Below are 26,232 nucleotides of genomic sequence, written 5' to 3'. Positions count from 1 at the left end.
TTTTCCGTAGACGTTTGTTCCTCAATATTCAAAATTTCACAAAATGTTACTCGTCAACTTAGACGGTCTAACAGATCCATTGCCCACGACATTTTATATTCAACGTAACTATTGAAGCAAGCTCATCACATATCATTAAACTAGAGATTTTCTATTTTAATTGGGAATCAAACCAACTTTTCGCACACACCTATAAAATATCACAACTATAATTCAGCATTTACTAAAACTTCTCTCAAAAGCAATAAAACATTTATTAAAAGACGCTTTTCAACAAACACTAAGTTCATATACCAAATTCTTTTTCTAAGGATCAACTTTTTTACAAGAATCTGTAAACTTCAAAATTTTCTAATACAAAGTTACTTAAAAACGATGCAGAATTGTTAATACCTGGAACTTTTAAAACCTCACTCGATACGTCAATTAAATTCAAGACACGTGGGCAAGAGAACTTTGTAAGGACCGACAAATTTTCAACTTATGTAAACTCTTTTAAAATCATAGTAGCATTTCCATTCTTTTACAAAGTACCCTTTCGCATAATCCAAAGATGTTTTATATTCTCGTTACATTCACAAACTAGACTCTACGTACCATGCCAACTCAATCTATTTTGATTCGATAAATTTCACGTTTTGATCAAACCATTATACATGCATATCATCTTACACGTTTTAGTCAATATACCGTGACAATCTCACACATATCACTCGTTTTCTTTTCTTTTGTGCTCAAACTTTCTGAATCTTTTACGAACTTAAACTCATGTATTTCAAATTATACTATAAACAAAATCATTATTACTTACAATCATACTTGTATGTTTTATGTCTACACTTATACTTATGCACGCACATTTATAATTCAAAATTTATATATATTATACGTTAATACACATACTCACAATTATACCTTTACATCATACTTATATTCACGTTTATACTTACATTCATATGCATATTCATGTTCATACATTTTACAATTTTATTTACACTTATACAACTTTGTTTACACTTATATTCATACACATACATTTTGTTCATACTTAAACCTTCATGTTTTACATTTGAATTCACGTTCATATCTATGCTCATGCATCTTATGTTTATACTCATGCGTATATACGTGTTCACACACACACAATTTGTGTTTATACTTATACTCATATTCTATACATACACGATCTTATTTTCAGAATTTATGTATACCTTAATTCATACACAACTAGTACAAGCTAGGCGCATCATGCGACGATCAATATATTCGCGGGTGTACACGGGATTATGATGATAGGCGTATGAGAACCATAGAGTGTACTACTGCGTATGGTAAGGCACAAAACGTAACATGACACCAAATACGAGACAGACGTAATGTGGTCAAAACATGGTGGATACGCCACTGGTACGTCCTATATATAAGTGTTTTCATCATGTTTCCAAACTTTCGTAAAACGTGCCATGAGAAATTCAGTGTTTTGCAGACCTTTTGGACCTGATGCAAACTTTAAACAGCTCACAAACGCATTATATCCAATTATCCACGACGAGACTTCATTCTTAACACATCACTTTCGTTTATCAAATACTTAAGGCATCCTTATACTCGTATTCGTCTATTAGATCAATCACTCACTTTTATACCTCCCATTATTCTCCATTATTCTTTGTCTTTATACAAACCCCGTTACGATCCAGTCTGTTTAAAACGTTCAAATCCTAATCTACCTCCTTACTTTTAAAACTACCTTCTATTATTTATCCATGTGCAAACACCCGTAGTGGGTCGTTACCACCAAAACCATTTTATACTAAATTTTCCCTCTTAAATGCGACACATTTTTTTTTACGTCTCCAAATTTGAGTTACTCTAAAGTATTTAAGCTCACCTTGTCTTTACACACATACGTACGCGTTTTAATATTTCAATCATCTTAGACAAACGAACTCTTTTACAAACCTATCTTGTCGTTCTTCAAAATTTCATACTTTTTACGTTTCAAAACTTTCAAGTCTCAATTTTAAACAATCCTCTTCCGTTGCCAAAACCCTTTCACGTCTACCTTCTGAATAAATTTCAGGACGAAATTTACTAAAGGAGGGTAGACTGTAACGCCTCGCATTTTTGTAATTCTATACTTTGAGAAAATTCGTGTTCATTTCCTATTCTTTTGGAATCACAGTCAAAAAACGGATTAAAAAGAAGAAAAACAACGCGCTTTTAACGCAACCAACAACGAACGCGTCACGCACTCATCTCCGACATCATTCACGTAAATTTTTTTAACCCTAAAAATAATATCCTGCGATGTTTCACGACATTCAGTTGTGAAAACGGGCTTCAGATCCGTATCGGGCCGAGCGATACGGGCTTGTGGGCCTGGGACCCAAGCCCAATTAAAAACCTAACTATTAATACCCATTTTATTAGATGCAAACCCTAACACCCCTTTCTTTTTATCAGCCGCTCTTCATTATTTTCCCTTCCAGAATTCTCAAAGACCTCATCTTCACCAAAACTCATAGTGTGAACTGCGTCATCTTCATCAAAACTCACAATCACTGCCTCTTATCTCTCTCTCCGTCGATTATATTGTACAGACAACATCCATAGCCAAACATCATGCCCCTCTTCGCGAGTCTGACAGCGGCGCCGCCGTGAGTGGCGGCGGAGGTGACCATTCGGACATGATTCCCGGTGCCTCTCAACGACAACCACACCCTCCTCTTCGACAGTTGAAACGACGACCACCACCATCGGGGGGGGGGGGGTGAGTGACGGCCGTCAGCGACAAGAGCAGTAGAGACGAGATAGAGAGATGAGGTGGGGTGGTGTCGGCCACCATTTCCGACGGCAAGAACCGCCGACGCACGGCGAGGGGTGGTGACGGAGAGAGAGAGAGAGAGAGAGACGGAAAAAGATGAGAAAGGGAGACAGGGAGAGAAGGAACCGGCATCGAATTACGGCCAGAAGCACCGGTGACGGTGGTGTTCGTGGTTTTCGACAATTCTTCAGATGCTGTGAAGATGATGGTGGATTTCGACGAGTCACCGATTTCAGGTTTTGTTTCAGTTTCAGCTTAATCTCAGTTTTAGTTCAGGTCTGCTCAAGGGTTTGGTTCGAGCTCAGCTTAGTTAGGAGTCAGTCTTGGGTCTCGGTTCCATTTCAGTCGGGTTTAGGTCACTCGGTTCAAGTTCGGGTGCACGACGGTCCAGTTATGAGTCTCAGTTTCGGTTCAGTGTTCGGGTCAAATCGGGTCAGCTTCGGTCAAACCAGTCAACTGGTCAACATGGGTCAAACACGATATGGGGTAAAATCTGAACGACGCAAATTTGTTTATGTTATTTAGACAAATATGAAGTGTTTCAAAACCGAGCATGAACCGATGCGACTATAAATTTAGTGACTTGTTCATTTATGTTGTTAGAAAAAAAGGGAGAACTTATTTATACTAAGTTAAAAACCAATACACTTATCGATTAATTACATTTTTTTTGTAATTATGTATATATTGTGATAATATTGATTGAATTTGTTGAGTTTTGAAATTGTATCGACACGTTAGTTGTCGAGATTGTCCAAAAACAGAGGAAACTCTGCCCGATTTTCGTTAAAACATATACATATACTTTGTAGTTGTCACACCCCGATATTTCCACATGTCACCGGTGGGCCCGGTGGGGTATCGTGACGTAGTTGATATCATCATGGTCAAACATACACAGAATAGCACAGCGGAAGTCTAGGAATATAAAAATATTATTACAAACTCAATGTCTGAAAATATCAAAGTATTTATTAAAGGCGAGTCTGTAATATCAAATCCACAGAAGGATCGTTACAGAATGTTTAAAATGAATCTTAGCAGACTTTATGGCATCTTTAAGGATTTGCAAGATCCTCTTTTTTCGACACAGAGCAACTCCCAGCCTATTACGAGTAGTACCTGCCACTTAGCCTTTTGAAAATACGTCAGTTTTCACTGGTAAATACGTTTTAACCGACTCATTTGAAAACAGTTTATGAAAATTGATTTAAGTGCACAAGGCACAAAACCTTTTACAACTCGGGACAATTCTTAAAATCTTGTATACTGAATTACATGTTTACCGTAAATCTGGGGCCCAGTACAAAGACTGAGACATGATTAAACGACACACCACTTTTAAAACCCATGAAGGAGTTATCCCCAACTTGTGGGTAATAATTTATTATTGGCATCTTTTCGGTGTATGCCTACACCCTGCGCATTTATTGTGGCCATTTACAAATGAATGAGCCAAGGATATATCCAGGACACGGTCGTAAACCCCCAATGTTTAAGTCATCAACAGAACAGTATCAAAACAGGTTTTGTGGATTTGCTAGCCACAATCCGGCATTTGATTGATCCACACCCGACCAAGCGGTATTAATTTACCGTATCCCAAGCCCGCATAAGGGAAAATAAGTTAAAAGTCTTTACCTGAGCTAATACTTGATTCACAGCAAAATAACTCAGTCGTATCCAATCTATCTAAATGCAGGTAGCTTTTACCGGGTGGCTCTAGTTTGGAGTGATGGTAATATATAACCAATTCAGAATGCTAATGGTCTTTATTTAAGTTATAGACTTAGACCGGCTAGCTTGAAGTATCTAAAGCGGTATGATACGCTAGATTAAGCGATGACCGGAATAGAATGTTATTTAAACCCAACAAGTTTGGATACTTGTATAATATGGGTAAACTAAACACATTCCGGATTTTGAGACAAAACGATAAGGTTAAACCCGTTTCGGCAAACATACGTAAACTAGTCGCATAAACCGATCTGAACGCGTAAAATGCGTAACGGGTAACCAAACGAATCATATACAAGTTCCTTATGTTATTATGCTTAGAATATGTCAATACATCAGTAGGATGTCAACATATATGCCCAAAAAGTATTTAAAACCATTTTAAGTCCCGTAAGGGCAATTTGGTAATTTTCATACTATTAAAAGAGATTTTATAACAAACTGTAGTTCTGGTCCTTTCTAATCAGTAAAAATATTTAATTTATCTCATTACATCTGTAAGATATTACACATATGTGAAATTTACTATTTACGACTAAACTATGTCCCAAAAAGGTATTTTGGTCATTTCACATATGCTTTTACGGGCATTTTTGGAAGTCTGAGTTCACGACTTATACCTACTGCAATAATATTAAAATTTGTTTAAAAATTCAGTAGGTAATAAGTCTTAGGTTTAATTATGGTTTAAAACCATACTATGCACCTAAATAGCGTAAAAATCGCTAATTGACGATAATTAAGGGGTTTTATGGAAATCTGAGATTTTGATCAGTTTTGAATGCTCAAAATAATTTATTTAATATATGAAATCAGTAGGAAAAGGTTTGGCATTCAAATCATTTGTAAATCTTATTTTATGCATGAAAAGGGTATTATCGTCATTTACCGAATAATACAATAACTTTATGGTATGATCAGTTTATAATCTGATCAATAATTCCAACAATCCCTAAAAATAATATCTTAACAGTAGGTAATGAGTTTTGGGTCAAAATTCAAGTTTAAACATGCTTTATGCAAGATATCGCAATTTACTTAGTTAAAAGTTTCTAATTACGATATCGAGCATAACTCCTATTTGGGACCAAGAACTGATGTCAAATTTTCAGGACAAGCTTATATATCAGTAACAAAGGTTTTTGTCGTCTCACATTTCTAAAAATCTCATCCTTATGTCAAAAGGGCATAATGGGCGTTTATAAGCATAATAGCGGAAACTAGCGTATAATTCAAACCACAAGGAACCATGCAATATAACTTCAGAGGGTTATACTACTGAATAATATGTCCTAATGGAAGCTTAAAACATGGAAGAATCAAGCTTAATCGGGACAGAACTAAAAAGTCAAAGCAAAGTCAAGCTTTTGCGACTTTCGGTTGTGAACCGACCCTAAACTTAGAATTGTCGAGTTGGACCAGCTTAGACATGTTCTAATAATCATTACCAAGTTATTAGAGTGTTAAAATATAATTTATAACCTATGTATCTATGGTTTAATTAATATGCACAAATCTGCCAAGTTTGACTTTTTACCTATACGGTTCGACCCGACAATTAACTATGCAAACGAAGGAATTAGGAGGTTCCCTTTCAGGGGTTAATCACCTACCTAACTATGGTCTTATACCCACTTTTAATTTGGTTAGTGGCTGGACCATGAGAGTCTAAACCGAAAGTCAAAGCTAATATACGATAACTTGATTTTTCGGTTATTAAAACATAAATCTGAACTATAAGGTGGGCTAGGACACTTACAATGGGTCCATGCTATCTTTTCTATTAAGATAAGTTCCCACTTCAGCTTAGGAAGGTCCAGGTTTGAGAGAGAGGAGGAATGAATGAAAATGAGCAAATGAATTTGTTGGGTTCATTGCCTATTTATAGTTTTTGGTTGAGAATAGGATCAAGACAAGTGTGACTTCTAATTCTTATGTGCATGAGATACTTGGGATTGGCACTGTGATTGATGGTTTTTCAATGAGTTCTGATGATTCAATAAGTTCAATGGCACTTAATATGATAAGAAAATATCAAAAATATTGGGGGGATGTTACCAAGTTAAACCATTTTTTGTTTATCGCTGTGGTTCTTGACCCGAGAAGGAAATGGAAGTATATTAAGTGGGTTGTTTCAGCAAAACATGTAGATGAGAGGATCCTAAAAAGTCTAGATTCAAACTTGCTTTCTTTGTTTGAATTTTATAAAAAAATCTATGCCTCAAAAGGAGAAGGAATTTGAGGTGTCGTCATCTACATCAATGCCCATGGGAGGTTCTAATTCTAGCGACACAATGGATGTTGACGAACTCATGACAAAGAAGTTTGAAATGGCCATGGGTAGTTCGCAAACATCTTTGAACAAAAGTGAGTTAGATAAATATCTTAATGAAGATCGCGAACCCATGGATGCACGTTTTGACATTTTAAAATGGTGGAAAGTTCAACAATGCCGATATCCCGTTCTTGCTAAGATGGCCCGGGATATTCTTGCCATTCCGGTTTCTACGGTTGCTTCCGAGTCCGGCTTTTAGCACCGGTGGACGGGTGCTTGATTGTTTTCGAACCTCATTGACTCCAAGAATGGTGGAAGCGTTGGTATGTGCTCAAGATTGGTTACGTGCGTCTAACAAACCAATTTTCATTGAAGATACCTGTCACACCCCTGGTTTCCACGTGTATCACCGGTGGGCCCGGTGGGGGATTACCGTGACGTAGTTGGCAACAATATAGTCAACCACACAATTATATGAATGCACAGCGGAAGCATAAAGATAAATATAATTCAACCTTTGATTGTAATATCGAATGTATCACAAGTAGTCGAATGGTATCCACAGGGGATCAAAAATAATAAAAATATTTGTTCAACAGACAAGACATCAAGCTTGCGAGACTTCTTAAGATGCTAAGGAGCTATTGCCAGCCGATTACGTGTAGTACCTGCACTTAATCTTTTTGGGAAAATACGTCAGTTTACACTGGTAAATACATTCAACCGACACTTTTGTAAAATGTTTAAATAAATTGATTTGAATGCACAAGGCACAAACTCTTTTATAACTTGGGAGAATTATTTAATATTATAATCTTGTGAACGAATTACATGTTCCTTCTTTGCGTTCAGTAGCCCGGATCTAGTCCGGGTTAAAGATCAATAGACACACCACTTTGCGTAAAACCGTGGTGGGTAAACCAACGGTTACGTCTTTTAATAATGTAGACATAATACCGGGTGTACGCCTACACCCGAGTGTCGAGGTCGTGGCCATTTCGTAAAATGATGCCTAGGATATCCGGGACATGGTCATTAATCCCCCAAAGGCTTTTAAGTAACAAGACTGTTTAAATGAGCCGATCAAATTATTCAATTAACCACCTAAACGATGGAAGATTTGATGCTCAATCAAGCGGTATTAATATACCGTAACCCAAGTCCGTATAACGGAAAATAAGTTAAAAGTATTTACCTTTGCAAGTATTGTCCTTAATTGATTAAATCACAGATATCTTTTACTGGGGCTCCTATTCTGGAACGAAGGTTTTAAAATAACCTATTAGAATCCTAACGGGTCTTTATATTAGCCGTAGCCTAGACCGGTCAGTTTCAAGGGATAGATACGGTTTAATCGTGTGAAAGGCGAAAACCAAGAATGGATTGTGATTCTGACCCAACAAGTTCGAAGACTTGTTTTATATGGGTTTAATATTCACACTCTGGATTTTGGGGTCAAAATAATATGGTTTGACCCGTATCGGCTAATTTATGTAAACTAGTTACATAAGTCGAACCGTGCGCGCAATAGGCGCAACGGGTAACCGTAAGAGTCCTACACTTGTTTTCCAAGTCAATATGCCTTAAAGAGGTTGTGGTATCAGTAGGATACCTTCCGTGATGCCCGTAACGAGTTTAAGTTTATTATACGCCCCGTAGGGGTTTTCCGGTCATTTCAAGGACTTTTAAAAAGATTTCTGAGTTCTATAGGAAACCTGAGTTTCCCGATCAGTTTATAAAGTTCAAATTACTTTATTTATTATTTAAAATCAGTAGCAACTGGAATCGGGTCAAAAGACCTTGTAGAACTCAAGTTTTGGCCGAAAAGGGCGTATTCGGTATTTACCGAACCGTAGCCATAACCGTAGGTTATGTGCAGGTTAAAATTAATTAAAAATCTTTAAAAATCCCAAAATACTATTTTACAACAGAGAGTAAAAAGTTTGGTGTCGAAATCTTGGTTTAGGTAGGCGTTATGCTAATCGCGCCGTTTATTACAAAAGTTTCTTTTATTTGCGCTATTTAGCATAACTCCCATTCTGGACCTCGGATTGGCGTGAAACTTTAGGGACATGCTTAGAATTTAGTAAGCAAGGTTATGGCCCCTTCACGTGTCTGAAATACTCGTTTTATTTTGAAAAGGGCGTTACGGTCAACTTTTAAGCAATTAACGGAAATGCGTAAAAGACTCGGACAAACAACGATCCGGTCACAGAGGGTGATACCATCACATGACCTGGTCCTAAGAGAGTCCTAAGGCATATCTACATTGCACTAAAACGGGTCAGAACTGAAGTCAAAGCAAAAGTCAAACTTTTGCGACGTTCGGCTCCGAACCGGGTCAATATAGCAAATGGCCGAGTCAAACGAGTTTAGACAAGTTTATATACTCAATATCATGTTTTATAAGTGTTCAAACAGGTTTCATATCATCTATATTACAGATTATGCAAGAATCGCAAAAATGGCTTTCTGTTGACTTTTTAAGTATACGTTTGACTGGACATTTGAACTAGTTAGAGTGGTGATCAGAGGGAACCTTTCTAGGGGTTTATTACCCATACTAATACCAACTTATAACTACTTTTGATTCGAGATATGACTGAGCCATTAAGGACATATCTCGAAGTCAAACCGTAGTTACGACGGTTTGATTTCTAGCTATTTAACTAAGTAAAACTAAACCACAAAGGATTTAAACAACTTACAGAAGCTTGAGCACGATTTAGGATGATAGAATAAAGCTTGGAAGCTCCAGAGATGATCAAGAGAATGTGTTTTGAGGTGTGGTGAACTTATGCACACAATAGGCCTATTTATAGTGCAAAACTTGGCATGGGATCATCACAACTCAGCCTACCAAGCATCATGGATGTTCAGCAGGTGGCCCTGAGTGCTAGGAGGCAAGTAGAGGGCACCGATGCCTCATTTATTGCACTTTTGGTCGTTCACTAGCTCAAAAAGCAAGTTAGTCCAAACTTTCTGCATCTGGGCGGTTCACGCGGCCCGCATGAAGGAATCATGCAACTTGTTTGCGGGTCGCCTGGATCTTCAAACCAGACGCGTGCAAACAGAAGGCTCGCGGCCCGCTTCAACTAACCCAAGACCTTTACGCGGCCCGCGTTAGGTCTAATTTTTCTGTTTTTTGAATCTTTTATAATCATGACTAAGGTGCTGTTTGTTTTTTCTGCGGGAAAAGGTCTGCAGCCTGCGGACCACATCTGCAGGCATCTGAAGGAGAAGAGGTGGACCAAATGTCTGCAGTCTGCAAGGAGAAGAGGGTTTGTTTTTTTTATATAAAAAGATCTTCACACACATAACACACACAAACACACACAGACACCTCTGCTCTTTCTCTGCCTTCCTCACCACCACCAAGCACCACCGCCTTACACAACCACCGTCGTCACCACTACACCACCGCCCTTCACCGTCTCTCTCTCCTCTCACAGATCTCTCTCTCCTCCCTCGATCTCTCTCTCTGCCTTCATCACCACCACCGCAAATCCTAGCCTTGAACTCTCTCTCTACAATCTGTCACCACCACCGCCATCTCCTTCTCCGGCCAGCCGTTTCTCCGGCACACCCATCTCCTTCTTCTCCGGCGCACGGCGGCGTGAAAGACGCGAGAAGAGAGAAATACGCGAGAAGAGAGAGAGACGCGAGGAGAGAGAATGCTTGTTGGTTGGTGGTTGTTTCTTCTTAAAACCGGTAAGTTGGGGATTTTGAGTGGGTTTTTGGATTTGAGGGGTTTTCATGGTGGTTGTGGTGGCAGGTGGATAGTGGTGACGGTAGTTGTGGTGGTGGCCGGCGGGAGTAGGTGGGGGTTGTGGCAGGTGGATGGTGGTTGCAGGTGGGTGTTGGTGACGGTGGTTGTGGCAGGGATGTGGTGGTGGTGGTGGTGACAGGGATGTGGTGGTGGCAGGGAAGAAGAGGTCTGTGCCAAGAAGAGGTTCCAAGAAGACATGGGTCATTGTCTGCGTGGTGAAGAGGTCTCGCAGACCTTTTTTAATGAAAGGTCTGCGAGAAAACAAACAAGCTGCAACATCCAAACGTCTGCCCGCGTCTGCGCAGCGCAGATATAAGTGGCCAGAAGTGCTTCTGGCAAAAAAACAAACACCACCTAAATCTTTGTAATTAATAACGAAATCTTTGGTAATTATTAACCTGACCTTTCGGGTTTGAAGGGGTAACTTTGCGATTTGGCCCTCGATTAATTACAACTAAGGGCCTCGTGTTATTTACCCGCACTGTTAAGTCCCCGGTTAGTTTGTTAATTATTCGGAAAGCCTTAACTTTCATTGTTGACGCCTTTAACCCCTCTTATACGAAATTGATCATATATTTCTCGTTTTAAAACGGAACTTCGCGGAATTTATACAGTATATTCTAGTGAGCGTATTTTACTGTTACAAAGCCTCGGGTACGTCAAAGAGTCACTCAGAGGTATAATTAAACATGCTGACACAGTTAACTCCTGCAGCTTGTAATCTCTCACTTTCTTCCGCGTTTCTCTTCCGTACGATCCATGATTTATTCGTTTGAAGGTACGAGCATCGTTTAGGGTTACTATACAATATACTTACCCTTGTTTGACATTTATAACCCTCGAATTTACATACTTTCAAGGCTTGTCAACTATAGTCCTTTATTTAATATTAAATGCCACGTGTAAACTCAAGACACGTGTCAATACATTATTGGACACAAAATTTCGAGGTGTTACATCCTCACCCCCTTAAAATAAATCTCGACCCGAGATTTACTCAAACAAATAGGGATATTTCTCTTTCATCGTGGATTCAACTTCCCACGTGAATTCGGGTCCTCTCCGGGCATCCCATTTAACCTTAACTATCGGTACATGTTTCCTTCGAAGATTCTTCACTTGTCGGTCCTCAATCGACAAAGGCTTCTCCACAAACTTCAAGCTCTCATCTATATGCACATCTGTGTGTGGGATCACCAATGATTCATCAGCGAAGCACTTCTTTAGATTGCAGATGTGGAACACGTTGTGAATTCCATTGAGCTCTTCTGGTAAGTTCAACTTATAGGCAACTGACCCGACACGTTCGATAACCTCGAAAGGTCCTATGTATCTCGGGCTCAGTTTGCCCTTCTTACCGAAGCGCATCACCCCCTTCCAGGGTGATACTTTTAGTAGCACTTTTTCACCTACCTCGAAGTGAAAATCCTTACGCTTTGGATCAGCGTAACTTTTCTGCCTATCACGGGCAGCCTTGAGACGTTCCCGAATCTGGGTAATCTTGTCCGTTGTTTCGAAAACTATCTCCGGTCCTGATAATTGGACCTCTCCCACTTCCGCCCAACAAACAGGCGATCTACACTTCCTACCGTATAATGCCTCGAAAGGCGCAGCCTTTATGCGGGTATGGTAGCTATTGTTGTAGGAGAATTCGATTAGGGGTAGGTTCTTATCCCAACTACCACCTAAATCGATAGCACATGCACGCAGCATGTCTTCTAACGTTTGAATAGTACGCTCACTCTGACCGTCTGTCTGAGGATGGTAAGCCGTACTGAAATTCAAACGCGTGCCCAAAGATTGTTGGAAACTCTTCCAGAAATGTGACGTGTACCTAGTATCCCTATCAGAGATAATAGACACAGGTATGCCATGCAAGGCTACAATCTTATCAACATACAACTGGGCTAAGGTGTCGGAGCTATAAGTCTCCTTTATGGGTAAGAAATGAGCTGACTTGGTCAATCTATCGACTATAACCCATATCGTGTCATTTCCCTTGTTCGTCCTGGGTAACTTGGTGATAAAATCCATAGTTACACACTCCCACTTCCATTCAGGGAGCTCAGGCTGTTGTAGCAAGCCAGATGGCTTTTGATGCTCAGCCTTGACTTGCACACAAGTTAAGCATTTGGCTACATAAGCGGCTACAGACTTTTTCAAGCCTATCCACCAATAATTTGCCTTTAAATCCTGATACATTTTGTCTGCTCCAGGATGGACAGAATATTTGGAACTATGGGCTTCCTGGAGGATAACATCTCGTAGTCCTCCATAAATAGGAACCCATATTCGCCCATTCAATCTCAAAATTCCATCCTTGCTAAGAGTTAACTGCTCCTCAGTTACTCCTAACTTTTCCTTAGGGTAATTAGCTTCCAACACAGCCTCTCACTGTGCAGCTAATATCCTTTCAATTAAGTTATTCTTTACTTCCATCCTCCAAGCATTGATTCGGATGGGTTTCATCCTTTCTTTCCGGCTCAGGGCATCAGCGACTACATTCGCTTTGCCGGGATGGTATCTGATCTCACAATCATAATCATTTAAGGTCTCCATCCAACGGCGTTGCCTCATATTTAGCTCCTTCTGATTGAACAATTGTTGAAGGCTCTTGTGATCTGAATAGATCACAAACTTGATTCCGTACAGATAATGCCTCCACAGTTTTAGTGCGAATACAACGGCACCCAGCTCTAAGTCATGAGTGGTGTAATTCTTTTCATGCACCTTCAACTGTCTCGAAGCATAGGCAATCACCTTGCCTTTCTGCATGAGCACACACCCCATGCCAGTGTGTGACGCGTCGCACTAACCTACGAACTCTTCGGTACCTTCCGGTAGCGTCAACACAGGAGCGTTGCTTAGCTTTTGCTTTAAGATATCAAAGGACTCTTGCTTCTTAGGGCCCCAAACAAACTTTTCCTTCTTCTTGGTCAAGGAGGTTAAGGGCGCAGCAATCCTTGAAAAATTTTCAATAAATCTCCTGTAGTATCCTGCCAACCCCAGGAAACTACGGATCTCTATGGGCGTCTTTGGCTCTTGCCAATTCATGATCGCCTCTACCTTAGCGGGATCTACTTGGATACCACGCTCGCTTACGACATGTCCGAGAAATTGGACTTCTCGTAGCCAGAATTCGCATTTAGAGAATTTGGCATAGAGTTTCTCGCGATGCAGCAATTTGAGAATACATCGTAGGTGCTTCTCATGGTCAGCTTTGTTCTTTGAATAGATAAGAATGTCGTCGATGAACACGATGACAAATTTGTCCAAGTACGGCTTGCAGACGCGATTCATGAGATTCATGAACGCAGCCGGTGCATTTGTGAGCCCAAAAGGCATCACTAGGAACTCGTAGTGACCGTAGCGAGTTCTAAATGCTGTTTTGTGTACGTCTTCATCTCGAACTTTCAGCTGATGGTAGCCCGACCTCAAGTCGATCTTTGAGAAATAACTAGCCCCTTGTAATTGATCAAACAAGTCGTCGATCCTTGGCAATGGATATCTATTCTTTATCGTGACCTTATTAAGTTCACGATAATCGATGCACAGACGCATCGATCCGTCCTTCTTCTTAACAAATAGGACAGGTGCTCCCCAGGGAGATGAACTAGGCTTGATGAAACCTTTTGCTAACAGTTCATCCAGCTGGGTCCTTAATTCCTTCATCTCAGTTGGTGCTAGCCTGTAGGGTGCTCTAGCAATAGGAGCTGCTCCAGGGATGATATCTATTCTGAATTCCACTTGCCTATCTGGTGGCAATCCAGGTAGATCTTCGGGGAAAACTTCTGGATACTCCGAAATGACAGGAATGTCCTCTATCTTTGGTTTGGGCTCTTCCATTATCACCTGTGCCATGTAGATGACACAGCCTCTTTTTAAACATCTTGAAGCCTTGAGCATAGATACGTTCTCGGGCAATCCATACTGCGTATCTCCTCGAATGGTGAGCGATTCACCAGTCGGAGTCTTTAGCACTATTTGTTTTCTATTGCAGACGATCTGGGCCTGGTTGTGGGATAACCAGTCCATACCCAGAACGATGTCAAAACCAGCCAGTTTGAAGGGAAGTAAAGATAGAGGAAAAGAGTGGTTCTTAATGGATATTTCACATCCCTCTAGAATAGTGGAGACGGTTTCTACTGTGCCGTCTGCTAGCTCTACTTCGTATTTCACATTTAGGGTTTTGATAGGCATATTTAGCAACTTGCAAAATTTGTGGTCTACGAAGGACTTATCAGCGCCTGAATCGAAAAGTACTCTTGCAAATATATTATTCACGAGAAAAGTACCTGTGATTACGTTGTCGTCCTGCAAAGCTTCCTTCACATCCATTTTGAAGACTCTAGCGTTATTCTTTTTGGTTTCTTCCGTCTTCTTGGCGAATTTGGGGCAGTTGCTTTTAATGTGCCCCTTCTCACTACAGTTGTAGCAGGTCGCATCTTTAATCTTCTTACAGTCCACAATCTTGTGGTCTTTGGACTTGCACAGTCCACAAGTATGCGACTTCGACTGGGACTGTGAGTTCGACCCAAGCCTGCATTTCCCAAAGTGGAATTTTTGGCAGTTCTTGCACTTGGGCTTCTCTCCGGATTGTTGCCCATCTTTCCTTGACTCGGTCCCTCTCTTGCCATCACCGTTCCCACGGTGTTTCTTTCCCGACCTTCGTGAGGTATCGTCCTCACGCTTCCTTTTCTCGGCCTCCTTGTTCCTCAGCGATCTCAGTCGGACCGCGTCCATTATGAGGGACAAAGAGAGGTCAGTTACAGACCTGAAGGTCGTTGGCCGAGAGGCCTTCACACTTGCCTTTATCGCGGGTTCTAACCCCCCGATAAAACGAGCGATTCTCCTTGGTTCCGTGGTTACTAGATATGGAACCAAGCGATACATCGTGTTGAAACTCGTCAAGTAGGCCTGGCAGTCCAGGTTTGTCATCACCAATGACACAAAATCGGACTCTATCTTCTCCACCTCATGCTGAGGGCAGTAATTTTCTTTGATGAGAGAAACGAATTCCTCCCACGTCATGCTGTAAAGCACAGCTTTTCCCGAGGCCTGAACCAGCGCCCTCCACCAAGCTAGGGCCTCGCCCTTAAACGACTGCGACACAAACTTTACTACGTCCCTTTCCGCGCAGCCACTGATGTCCACCACAGTGTCCATCTCATCCAGCCATGTCATACATTCGACGTCACCTTTCTCCCCCGTGAAGTCTCGGGGTTTACAAGACACAAAGTACTTGTATGTGCAGCCCCTGGCACGGGAAGCATCAGTATACTCCCTTTCACGACGAACACTATTTTCATTTGACGAGTGATTGTCGTCGTCCTTCTTGGGCTTGGACGAGTGGTTATCGTCGTCCTTCTTGGGCTTGGATAGTGGTTTGCTGTGGGATTTTGAGTGTGTCTTTGGCTTAGAAGGTGGTTTGGAAACAGTTCTGCTTCGAGATTCGGTATATTGTCGATCTAGAGCTGCTTGAACAGCGTTGTCGACAAGAGCCTTTAGTTGAGCGCCCGTTAGATGTACTTGGGCATTATCATAATCATCTTCATTTGTATGACTATTTTCTCCATTTGGATTCGCCATAGTAGCTTGTATCTGCTGCAGAAGATAATGAAAATTTTATTTAGGAGTTTATTATAGAATTGTCTTTTATGGCAATTCATTAACCATGGTAACGAAGACCATATCCGGTTAATTTGTTACTCACTTTTCATTTAGGATTTGAACATACTTATCCTAATCACAATTAATATTGCTAGTGGCATAAAAGCCTAGTCGCGAGGACGTTATTATAATATTAGCCGAGATTACAGAGAATCAAGGTATGAAGGTTTGAACCGTAGTTCTTTTATCCCCTTCTGACAGGGAGTCATAGACCACCACTGTCTTTTGTCTTATTATGACAACTATTATGGCCCGTAGGCACTACATCACTAATGGATGTTTAACAAGTGATCACCTTCATTGATGATCTAACCCATGATTTATTATATCATTAATTTGGGCTTTGGGAATCCTTTAAAGGATTCTTGTATAAGAATGACGTGTGCGATTTTAACGAATCACATCTGCCATGATTGTTAACATGCTTACAGAGGTTAACAGGGAATCTGAATCTTTTAATTTAGGTCTTACCATTTTGGCCGGATCTTAAAAGACACCTGGCTAGGTTCCACTCTTAAGATTCTTTATTTAGGCGGATTAAATTAAAAGGAATGATTTTGATTTATTTCATATATAGTAATAACAAAAATGAAATTCATAACATAACATTCCATAATTTCAAATACGATTACACGCTGCCCTAAACGGGACTTTTACACAAGTACATACCTACATAGAGGTTAAAATAAAAGTCAAGTCCACGCAGGGACTAATACAGGATAGGTGTCCACGCAGGGACTAAAAGATAAGTCCACGTAGGGACTGAAATACGATGAATGTCCACGCAGGGACTAAATTGTAAGTACAACAATCCATAAGGAGACTAAGGGTCTCGTTTCTTCTTCTTACCCTTCAGTAGGTTTGCCAATCCCTTGAGGAATCCTCGGTGGCTCTTACGTTCTTCCTCGAAGTCTCTTTCCACACGGCTCAAACGGTGGAGTATTTCTTCTTGTTCAGGTGGGGAAAAACGTGGTTGTGGCGCCGGTTGCGGAACTGGAGGTCTAGGAGGTGCTGGATACCCATGAGCTGAGTAGTCCGGTATTCCCATGTTTCCATATGCTCCGTCTGGATATCGGGCATTATACCTAGCCCCTACCACATATGGGTCTTGCTCATAGTTGTAATTGTAATGTGCGTGCGACGATGGTTCGAACGGGTTGTATGCCGTTGGGCCCACGTACGCGGGTATGGGGTGGTCGTACCCAAACGGTGGCGAAGATGGTGCAACTGGTGCGGAGTTCGCCTCCTGTACTGGACTCGCAGGTCCTTCTTCTGGTAGTGGCGGGTAGTGGCTACTACTAGAGTGTCGAGGGGTGTTGAAGTGGAAATCCCCTCCTCCTCGTGTGGACATACGGGCATTTGTCCTCCTACGCCTTGGCGGGTCAGGCATTACTGGCTGTACCGATGGCGGAGGTGGTGGCGTAACTGCCACGAAACGTGGATCCTCGGAGGGATCTCGCGGATGTTGCGGCTGTTGTGATGTCTGTGGCGTGTGGTACCACTCGTGTTGATTAAACAATGCCATGAAGCTATCTGGTCCCTGATAGGGTGTGCCATGAAAGGATGACCCATCAGAGATTTCTATTGGATGCGTGGGCGTACCACGAGCAGGTTCTGTCGGATCTGTGTCCTCGTCCATATGGTCTTCGGAGAAGTGATCTTGTGGTCCTAACGGAACAAAGCCTGCAGGCTCCTGAATGTAGTCAGCTGGGTTAAACTGACCTCTGAAGTATGGATAGGATCGTCAAAAGCACGGTGCGATACCGAACGCTGTAGAGGTATGTAGGAGGGTTGAGGGTTGTTGGGATCATTCTCGGAATCTGGCCCGAACGAGTGACGGTATGATGGCGTCGAGCTGTGAGAGGTGGAATGCCTCGCAGGTTCGAAAAGGTTTCTCCGTCTTTGCGGTTCTTCACTCCTTGTGGTCGAAGGAGCTCGCGTATTTGAAGGTCCAGCTTCGTGATCGTGGTGAGTAACGATCTCTCCTCTGCCTCTTCTTCCCCTTCGTCGTCCTCGGAAAATTACAGGTGCCATATTTCCTGCTTTTAAAAATTTTAAATAACAATAATAAAAGAAAAAGACAAATTTGGAATAACAATTCGAATTTATCCTATGTTCTTGTCTAGACTCAAGTATGTGCAATTGTGTCACTGAGATTAAACACATTAGGATAGTGTTTAATTCACTCAATGTTGGCTCTGATACCAACCTGTCACACCCCTGGTTTCCACGTGTATCACCGGTGGGGGATTACTGTGACGTAGTTGGCAACAATATAGTCAACCACACAATTATATGAATGCACAGCGGAAGCATAAAGATAAATATAATTCAACCTTTGATTGTAATATCGAATGTATCACAAGTAGTCGAATGGTATCCACAGGGGATCAAAAATAATAAAAATATATGTTCAACAGACAAGACATCAAGCTTACGAGACTTCTTAAGATGCTAAGGAGCTATTGCCAGCCGATTACGTGTAGTACCTGCACTTAATCTTTTTGGGAAAATACGTCAGTTTACACTGGTAAATACATTCAACCGACACTTTTGTAAAATGTTTAAATAAATTGATTTGAATGCACAAGGCACAAACTCTTTTATAACTTGGGAGAATTATTTAATATTATAATCTTGTGAACGAATTACATGTTCCTTCTTTGCGTTCAGTAGCCCGGATCTAGTCCGGGTTAAAGATCAATAGACACACCACTTTGCATAAAACCGCGGTGGGTAAACCAACGGTTACGTCTTTTAATAATGTAGACATAATACCGGGTGTACGCCTACACCCGAGTGTCGAGGTCGTGGCCATTTCGTAAAATAATGCCTAGGATATCCGGGACATGGTCATTAATCCCCCAAAGGCTTTTAAGTAACAAGACTGTTTAAATGAGCCGATCAAATTATTCAATTAACCACCTAAATGATGGAAGATTTGATGCTCAATCAAACGGTATTAATATACCGTAACCCAAGCCCGTATAACAGAAAATAAGTTAAAAGTATTTACCTTTGCAAGTATTGTCCTTAATTGATTAAATCACAGATATCTTTTACTGGGGCTCCTATTCTGGAACGAAGGTTTTAAAATAACCTATTAGAATCCTAACGGGTCTTTATATTAGCCGTAGCCTAGACCGGTCAGTTTCAAGGGATAGATACGGTTTAATCGCGTGAAAGGCGAAAACCGAGAATGGAATGTGATTCTGACCCAACAAGTTCGAAGACTTGTTTTATATGGGTTTAATATTCACACTCTGGATTTTGGGGTCAAAATAATATGGTTTGACCCGTATCGGCTAATTTATGTAAACTAGTTACATAAGCCGAACCGTGCGCGCAATAGGCGCAACGGGTAACCGTAAGAGTCCTACACTTGTTTTCCAAGTCAATATGCCTTAAAGAGGTTGTGGTATCAGTAGGATACCTTCCGTGATGCCCGTAACGAGTTTATGTTTATTATACGCCCCGTAGGGGTTTTCCGGTCATTTCAAGGACTTTTAAAAAGATTTCTGAGTTCTACAGGAAATCTGAGTTTCCCGATCAGTTTATAAAGTTCAAATTACTTTATTTATTATTTAAAATCAGTAGCAACTGGAATCGGGTCAAAAGACCTTGTAGAACTCAAGTTTTGGCCGAAAAGGGCATATTCGGTATTTACCGAACCGTAGCCATAACCGCAGGTTATGAGCAGGTTAAAATTAATTAAAAATCTTTAAAAATCCCAAAATATTATTTTACAACAGAGAGTAAAAAGTTTGGTGTCGAAATCCTGGTTTAGGTAGGCGTTATGCTAATCGCGCCGTTTATTACAAAAGTTTCTTTTATTTGCGCTATTTAGCATAACTCCCATTCTGGACCTCGGATTGGCGTGAAACTTTAGGGACATGCTTAGATTTTAGTAAGCAAGGTTATGGCCCCTTCACGTGTCCAAAATACTTGTTTTATTTTGAAAAGGGCGTTACGGTCAACTTTTAAGCAATAAACGGAAATACGTAAAAGACTCGGACAAACAACGACCCGGTCATAGAGGGTGATACCATCACGTGACCTGGTCCTAAGAGAGTCCTAAGGCATATCTACATTGCACTAAAACGGGTCAGAACTGAAGTCAAAGCAAAAGTCAAACTTTTGCGACATTCGGCTCCGAACCGGGTCAATATAGCAAATGGCCGAATCAAACGAGCTTAGACAAGTTTATATACTCAATATCATGTTTTATAAGTGTTCAAACAGGTTTCATATCATCTATATTACAGATTATGCAAGAATCGCAAAAATGGCTTTCTGTTGACTTTTTAAGTATACGTTTGACTAGACATTAGAACTAGTTAGAGTAGTGATCAGAGGGAACCTTTCTAGGGGTTTATTACCCATACTAATACCAACTTATAACTACTTTTGATTAGAGATATGACTGAGCCATTAAGGACTTATCTCGAAGTCAAACCGTAGTTACGACGGTTTGATTTCTAGCTATTTAACTAAGTAAAACTAAACCACAAAGGATTTAAACAACTTACAGAAGCTTGAGCACGATTTAGGATGATAGAATAAAGCTTGGAAGCTCCAGAGATGATCAAGAGAATGTGTTTTGATGTGTGGTGAACTTATGCACACAATAGGCCTATTTATAGTGCAAAACTTGGCATGGGATCATCACAACTCAGCCTACCAAGCATCATGGATGTTCAGCAGGTGGCCCTGAGTGCTAGGAGGCAAGTAGAGGGCACCCATGCCTCATTTATTGCACTTTTGGTCGTTCACTAGCTCAAAAAGCAAGTTAGTCCAAACTTTCTGCATCTGGGCAGTTCACGCGGCCCGCATGAAGGAATCATGCAACTTGTTCGCGGGTCGCCTGGATCTTCAAACCAGACGCGTGCAAACAGAAGGCTCGCGGCCCGCTTCAACTAACCCAAGACCTTTACGCGGCCCGCGTTAGGTCTAATTTTTCTGTTTTTTGAATCTTTTATAATCATGACTAAATCTTTGTAATTAATAACGAAATCTTTGGTAATTATTAACCTGACCTTTCGGGTTTGAAGGGGTAACTTTGCGATTTGGCCCTCGATTAATTACAACTAAGGGCCTCGTGTTATTTACCCGCACTGTTAAGTCCCCGGTTAGTTTGTTAATTATTCGGAAAGCCTTAACTTTCATTGTTGACGCCTTTAACCCCTCTTATACGAAATTGATCATATCTTTCTCGTTTTAAAACGGAACTTCGCGGAATTTATACAGTATATTCTAGTGAGCGTATTTTACTGTTACAAAGCCTCGGGTACGTCAAAGGGTCACTCAGAGGTATAATTAAACATGCTGACACAGTTAACTCCTGCAGCTTGTAATCTCTCACTTTCTTCCGCGTTTCGCTTCCGTACGATCCATGATTTATTTATTTGAAGGTACGAGCATCGTTTAGGGTTACTATACAATATACTTACCCTTGTTTGACATTTATAACCCTCGAATTTACATACTTTCAAGGTTTGTCAACTATAGTCCTTTATTTAATATTAAATGCCACGTGTAAACTCAAGACACGTGTCAATACATTATTGGACACAAAATTTCGAGGTGTTACAATACCATTTTTGATATCGAGCACTTGGAAGAAGGCTATAATTTTATTACTTTTACTTTCTAGTTGTATATTTTTTATACATATGTCGTTTTTGATATGTTCTTTTCTATTATGTCACAGGTATGAAAGAGTTGGTGTTGGAACAACCCACAATTATTATTGATGAAACGGTTGATGAAAGTAGTGAAACGTCTTAAACTTCACAAGGTATCTTTATTAAACAGCGATATATATATTACCTGTTTGTTTTGATTTTTATTGTTGTGCTTATGTTTGATTGTTGTTGGATCACATAAGATTTAGAAATAAAGCCATAAAGGCATTACTTTTTATCATAATTATTCATATCAGAGGATGTGTTACTCAAAAAAGGATTATTAGGTTCAGTTAGCTGTTACTCGAAAAGGCAGCAGCTGTTAGTGGTAAAAATTGAGAATTTATTGTTTATATACTTTAGGCTGTGGTCTTTTCTAATTATATATCATCATAAAATGTTAGCAAATTTCATCTTTACTACTTGCTGAGATATTAGCATTACCATTACAAAATAAGAAGTCAACTTGTACCATTACAAAATTATGATACAAGCTGGATATATAAGAAGTCAACTTCTACCATTACAAAATTATTAAATGATAAATTATAGGTAGTATATGGCTGCTGTTCAATGTAAATATATATTATGTTGTATCAACCTTTTAGCTAGACTGAGCTCATTTATGTTTTTGCGCAACAGGTTTCGTACGGTGCTTTGAAAGTTGGAAGGATGGATTGGAATCTGATGCATGGATTTGGAAGATTATGTTTTTATTTCCACTTTTAAGACAATGTTTTGGTTTATTTTGGACATGTTATGTGATTTAGAACAATGGATTGTGTTGGTTTGTTTTTTTTTTTTTTTTTTGAACATCGGATCTTTAATCTTTTATTTGCTGTTTGGTTTGTTGAAAATTCTATTTTGAAATTTATTTTTTTAGAGTTTCGGATATCCGTTTCATTTTCCGAATCCGTATCCGAAATTTCGGATATCCGACTTTCGGATATCCGAAATTTTGGATACGGATTCGGATAGTGAAATCTACTATCCGAAATGTTCGGATATCCGACTTTCGGATATCCGAATTTTCAGATATCCGGTTTTGAACACCCCTAGTTACAACTGCCTTGATGACCAAGGATTCGTTTATGATTGGCTTAGAAGTGAAAGGAGTGGTCACCAAGCAAGAGACAATAAATAAAAAAAAAATAGATGTTGCAGATACAGGCCACGTGGCCCGCGTAAGCAAGCCCACTGGGCTTACGCGGCCCGTGTCACTCGTCAGTCCAGCAAACAACTAATGCAGCTTGTCATGTTTGGTCCCTACTCTTCGTGTATCTTCAAAACAGCATGATATATTCTGCTTTAGCAGCCCATGATCAAGAGTCGGGTCTGGGTCGTGACCCGGGACAATGCTTAGCCCAGACAACCATCAGCAGATTAACAGAAATGGCCCTTGTCTCAGTTTTTAACATTTTGACAGTTTTAGTCCTTGATCTTGATAAATATCATTTCTGACTTATTTGAGGCCCGTTAATCTCATTTCAAGGCTTCACTATGATACTTGAGCATAGTGGACATGACATATGCTTAAAAACATGCCGGATGTCGGCTCGTTTGGTCGTACGGTCACGTTATTCGTCGAATTACGACGAAACACGAACGGACGCTGAAAATGGTCCAAATTACGCGACGAGTGGAATTTTATCATGCCACACACTAAAATAAAATATTTTAGTGCTTACATAAATTTTTGGGTGTCCGGGGATATTCAGAATGCGAGATATGCGCGAACGTGCAAACTTGTGCACTTTTTGACACTTTTAGTCCCTGTATGACATAAAAGTTTATTTTTGCGCACCAAACACCTCTAAGCCTATATCTAAGCTATATAAAGGATAAATAGGGTTTGTTTAACTCATGGACATATTCTGTAAGGTCCGTTATCAAACGATTCGACCTACTTTTGTACTTTGACGCAATTAGTCCCTTAATTGCGCAAAGTAGCGCGAAATGCTGCTTAATTATATCCGAGCTTTCCATGGCCCATAAAGGGCATTCCCAAGCATGTACCTAAATATTACTATGCTCCTGTTTTCTTAAATGGTCACCGAAAGGCGTAGATTCAAAAGTTGACGCTATTGGTCCCTCTAATGCGCAAACTTGCACATATCATCATTTAATAACATCGAAGCCTTATGTAGTCCATGTTAGGCATTCTCGAGAGTATTATAATACATCACGATGCTTCGGGTTCGTTAAAACGTCATTTAGAGGTATAATTAAACATGTTGACACTTTTAACCCCTCTAACTTTTAAACTTGCGCATAACTTCACTTATTGGCATAAAAGCCTTGCATAGCCCATATTAGGCATTCCCGAGAATATGATGAAACATAATGAAGCTCTCGGTTTGTTAAAAGGTCATTCAGAGGTAAGAATTAACATGTTGACACTTTTAACCCTTTATTACGCAAACTTTCACATAATTACACAAACGGCTCCTCTCGTCCAACAAGTGGCTCATTTGAGAATATGGACACCGTAAAAGGTCACTCAGAGGCCTAGTTTAGGCATGTTGACACTTTCAGTCCTTCTATAATCAAGGTTTTCGATTTTCGACAAAATTAGTCCCTCATAGTCAACGTTTGACTTTATTAGGGTTCATTACACGTGTCACCACATCATTGGACACGATTTTACGAGGTGTTACATCCTCACCCCCCTTAAAAGAAATCTCGACCCCGAGATTTTCTCAAAAATATGGAAGTACTTTCTGTCGTAAACTGAACTTAACTTCCACAGTCATTTAGGGACTTTTACTGGTATTCCAATTGACATATCCAATAGGTGCATGCTCCCTTTTCGGAGTTTCTTAACCTGTCGATCCTTGATCGATATAGGTCTTTCCATAAACCTCAGGCTTTCATCAATCTATATGTCTTCATGAGACATTGCTAGCGATTTATCAGCTAGGCATTTCTTTCAGTTAAAGATGTGGAACACATTGTGAATTCCACCAAGCTCCTTAGGCATGTTTAGCTTACGAGATATACTTCCGTCACATTCGATGATCTCGAATGATTTTATATATCCAAGGCTTAACTTGCCCTTACACTGAAATGTATCATACTCTTTCATATTTGATATTTTCGATAGAGCCTTGTTCCCCATTTGGAACTTTAAGAGTTTTGCGCCTCTTGTTCGCATTGCTCTTCTATCGATTATTGGCAGTGTTCAGATGATTACGGATTCATAATATCATATCCATCGTCTTTAACATAAATCTCAGATCCTGAGAATTAGGCTTTTCCAAATTTCCTGCCCTACAATTGGGCGTTGGCTATTTCTCCCAAATAAGGTCTTCCAAAGGAGCAACCTTGATGCTTATATAACGATTTTTGGTTAAAAGAACTTATTCAGGGTGAGATAGTTATTCCAACTACTACCCGAATCAGTCTTAAGGAATCAACTATCCTCATGGTTAGTCGAACAAGTCGACGATCCTGGGCAGCTAATAACGATTCTTAATCGTTTCTTAGTTAGGTTGCAACAACCAATGCACATGCGTATTACCTTACGCTTTCTTTTGTCAATCATAATCAGAGCTCTTAATATGATGAGCTAGGCTGTACAAGCCTCTCTCCAAAAACTCATCTAGTTAGATCTTAGTTCTTCCCTTTCCGTTGATGCTAACCGATATGGAGCTTCTGTAATAGATACAGCTCTTGATAGGATACCAATCCTAATTTCACTTAGCCTCTCAGGAGGTACAACAAGGTAGTTCTACTGAGAAGGAATCAAGTTATCCAAATGTGATAGATGTAGCTTCAATCTTCGACCTTGGTCCACTTACCGTCGATTGTGTCATGCAAATGACATATCTATTTTATGAGTGCACGGATGCCTTAAGTAGAGACGCCTACTTAGGCATTTCTATTGTGGATATCTCCTTTGAATACCACTAGCTGACTTTAATACAATATGACCATTGGAATATCTTAGTGGCCCCATGCATTAAACTTCCATACTGATCAGGCATGGACATAATCTATGGGACGCATTGGGATACACAAATCCTCATATGGCGCTTTTGTCAATCATAGTTGGCACTGCAGTTGATAAAATCAATGAGAAAAGAAAAATAATTTAAAATAACATATATTGTTGTACTCTATTCAAAGAAATTGTGACAACCCGAACTTTCAGGCAAGTGTCATTTTGTTTCGTGGCTTCTCATTATTTCTTTTCAATGCTCCCTCTTGTGTTAAACTTGTTAAACGTTTTAATCTTATACTGAACATAAACGGAATTGGATTGTGTGAT

At 40.1% G+C, this 26,232-nt stretch overlaps 1 protein-coding gene across 1 annotated transcript; it reads right to left on the bottom strand.

Moving 5' to 3' along the window:
- Positions 1-10,366: 10,366 nt before the first annotated feature.
- Positions 10,367-10,813, bottom strand: LOC110902196 (extensin-like). The gene has a single exon (XM_022148910.1). It carries the CDS (start codon positions 10,811-10,813, stop codon positions 10,367-10,369), a length of 447 nt encoding a protein of 148 aa, XP_022004602.1.
- Positions 10,814-26,232: the final 15,419 nt, after the last annotated feature.

The sequence above is a fragment of the Helianthus annuus genome, chromosome 13, assembly GCF_002127325.2.
Source record: "Helianthus annuus cultivar XRQ/B chromosome 13, HanXRQr2.0-SUNRISE, whole genome shotgun sequence".
Lineage (NCBI taxonomy): Eukaryota > Viridiplantae > Streptophyta > Magnoliopsida > Asterales > Asteraceae > Helianthus > Helianthus annuus.
This window is presented reverse-complemented; position numbering and strand designations above follow the sequence as displayed.

Bases quoted from the DNA above. Each gene is read 5' to 3' on its own strand.
- LOC110902196 (XM_022148910.1), bottom strand. From the start codon at position 10,813: ATGACCCATGTCTTCTTGGAACCTCTTCTTGGCACAGACCTCTTCTTC.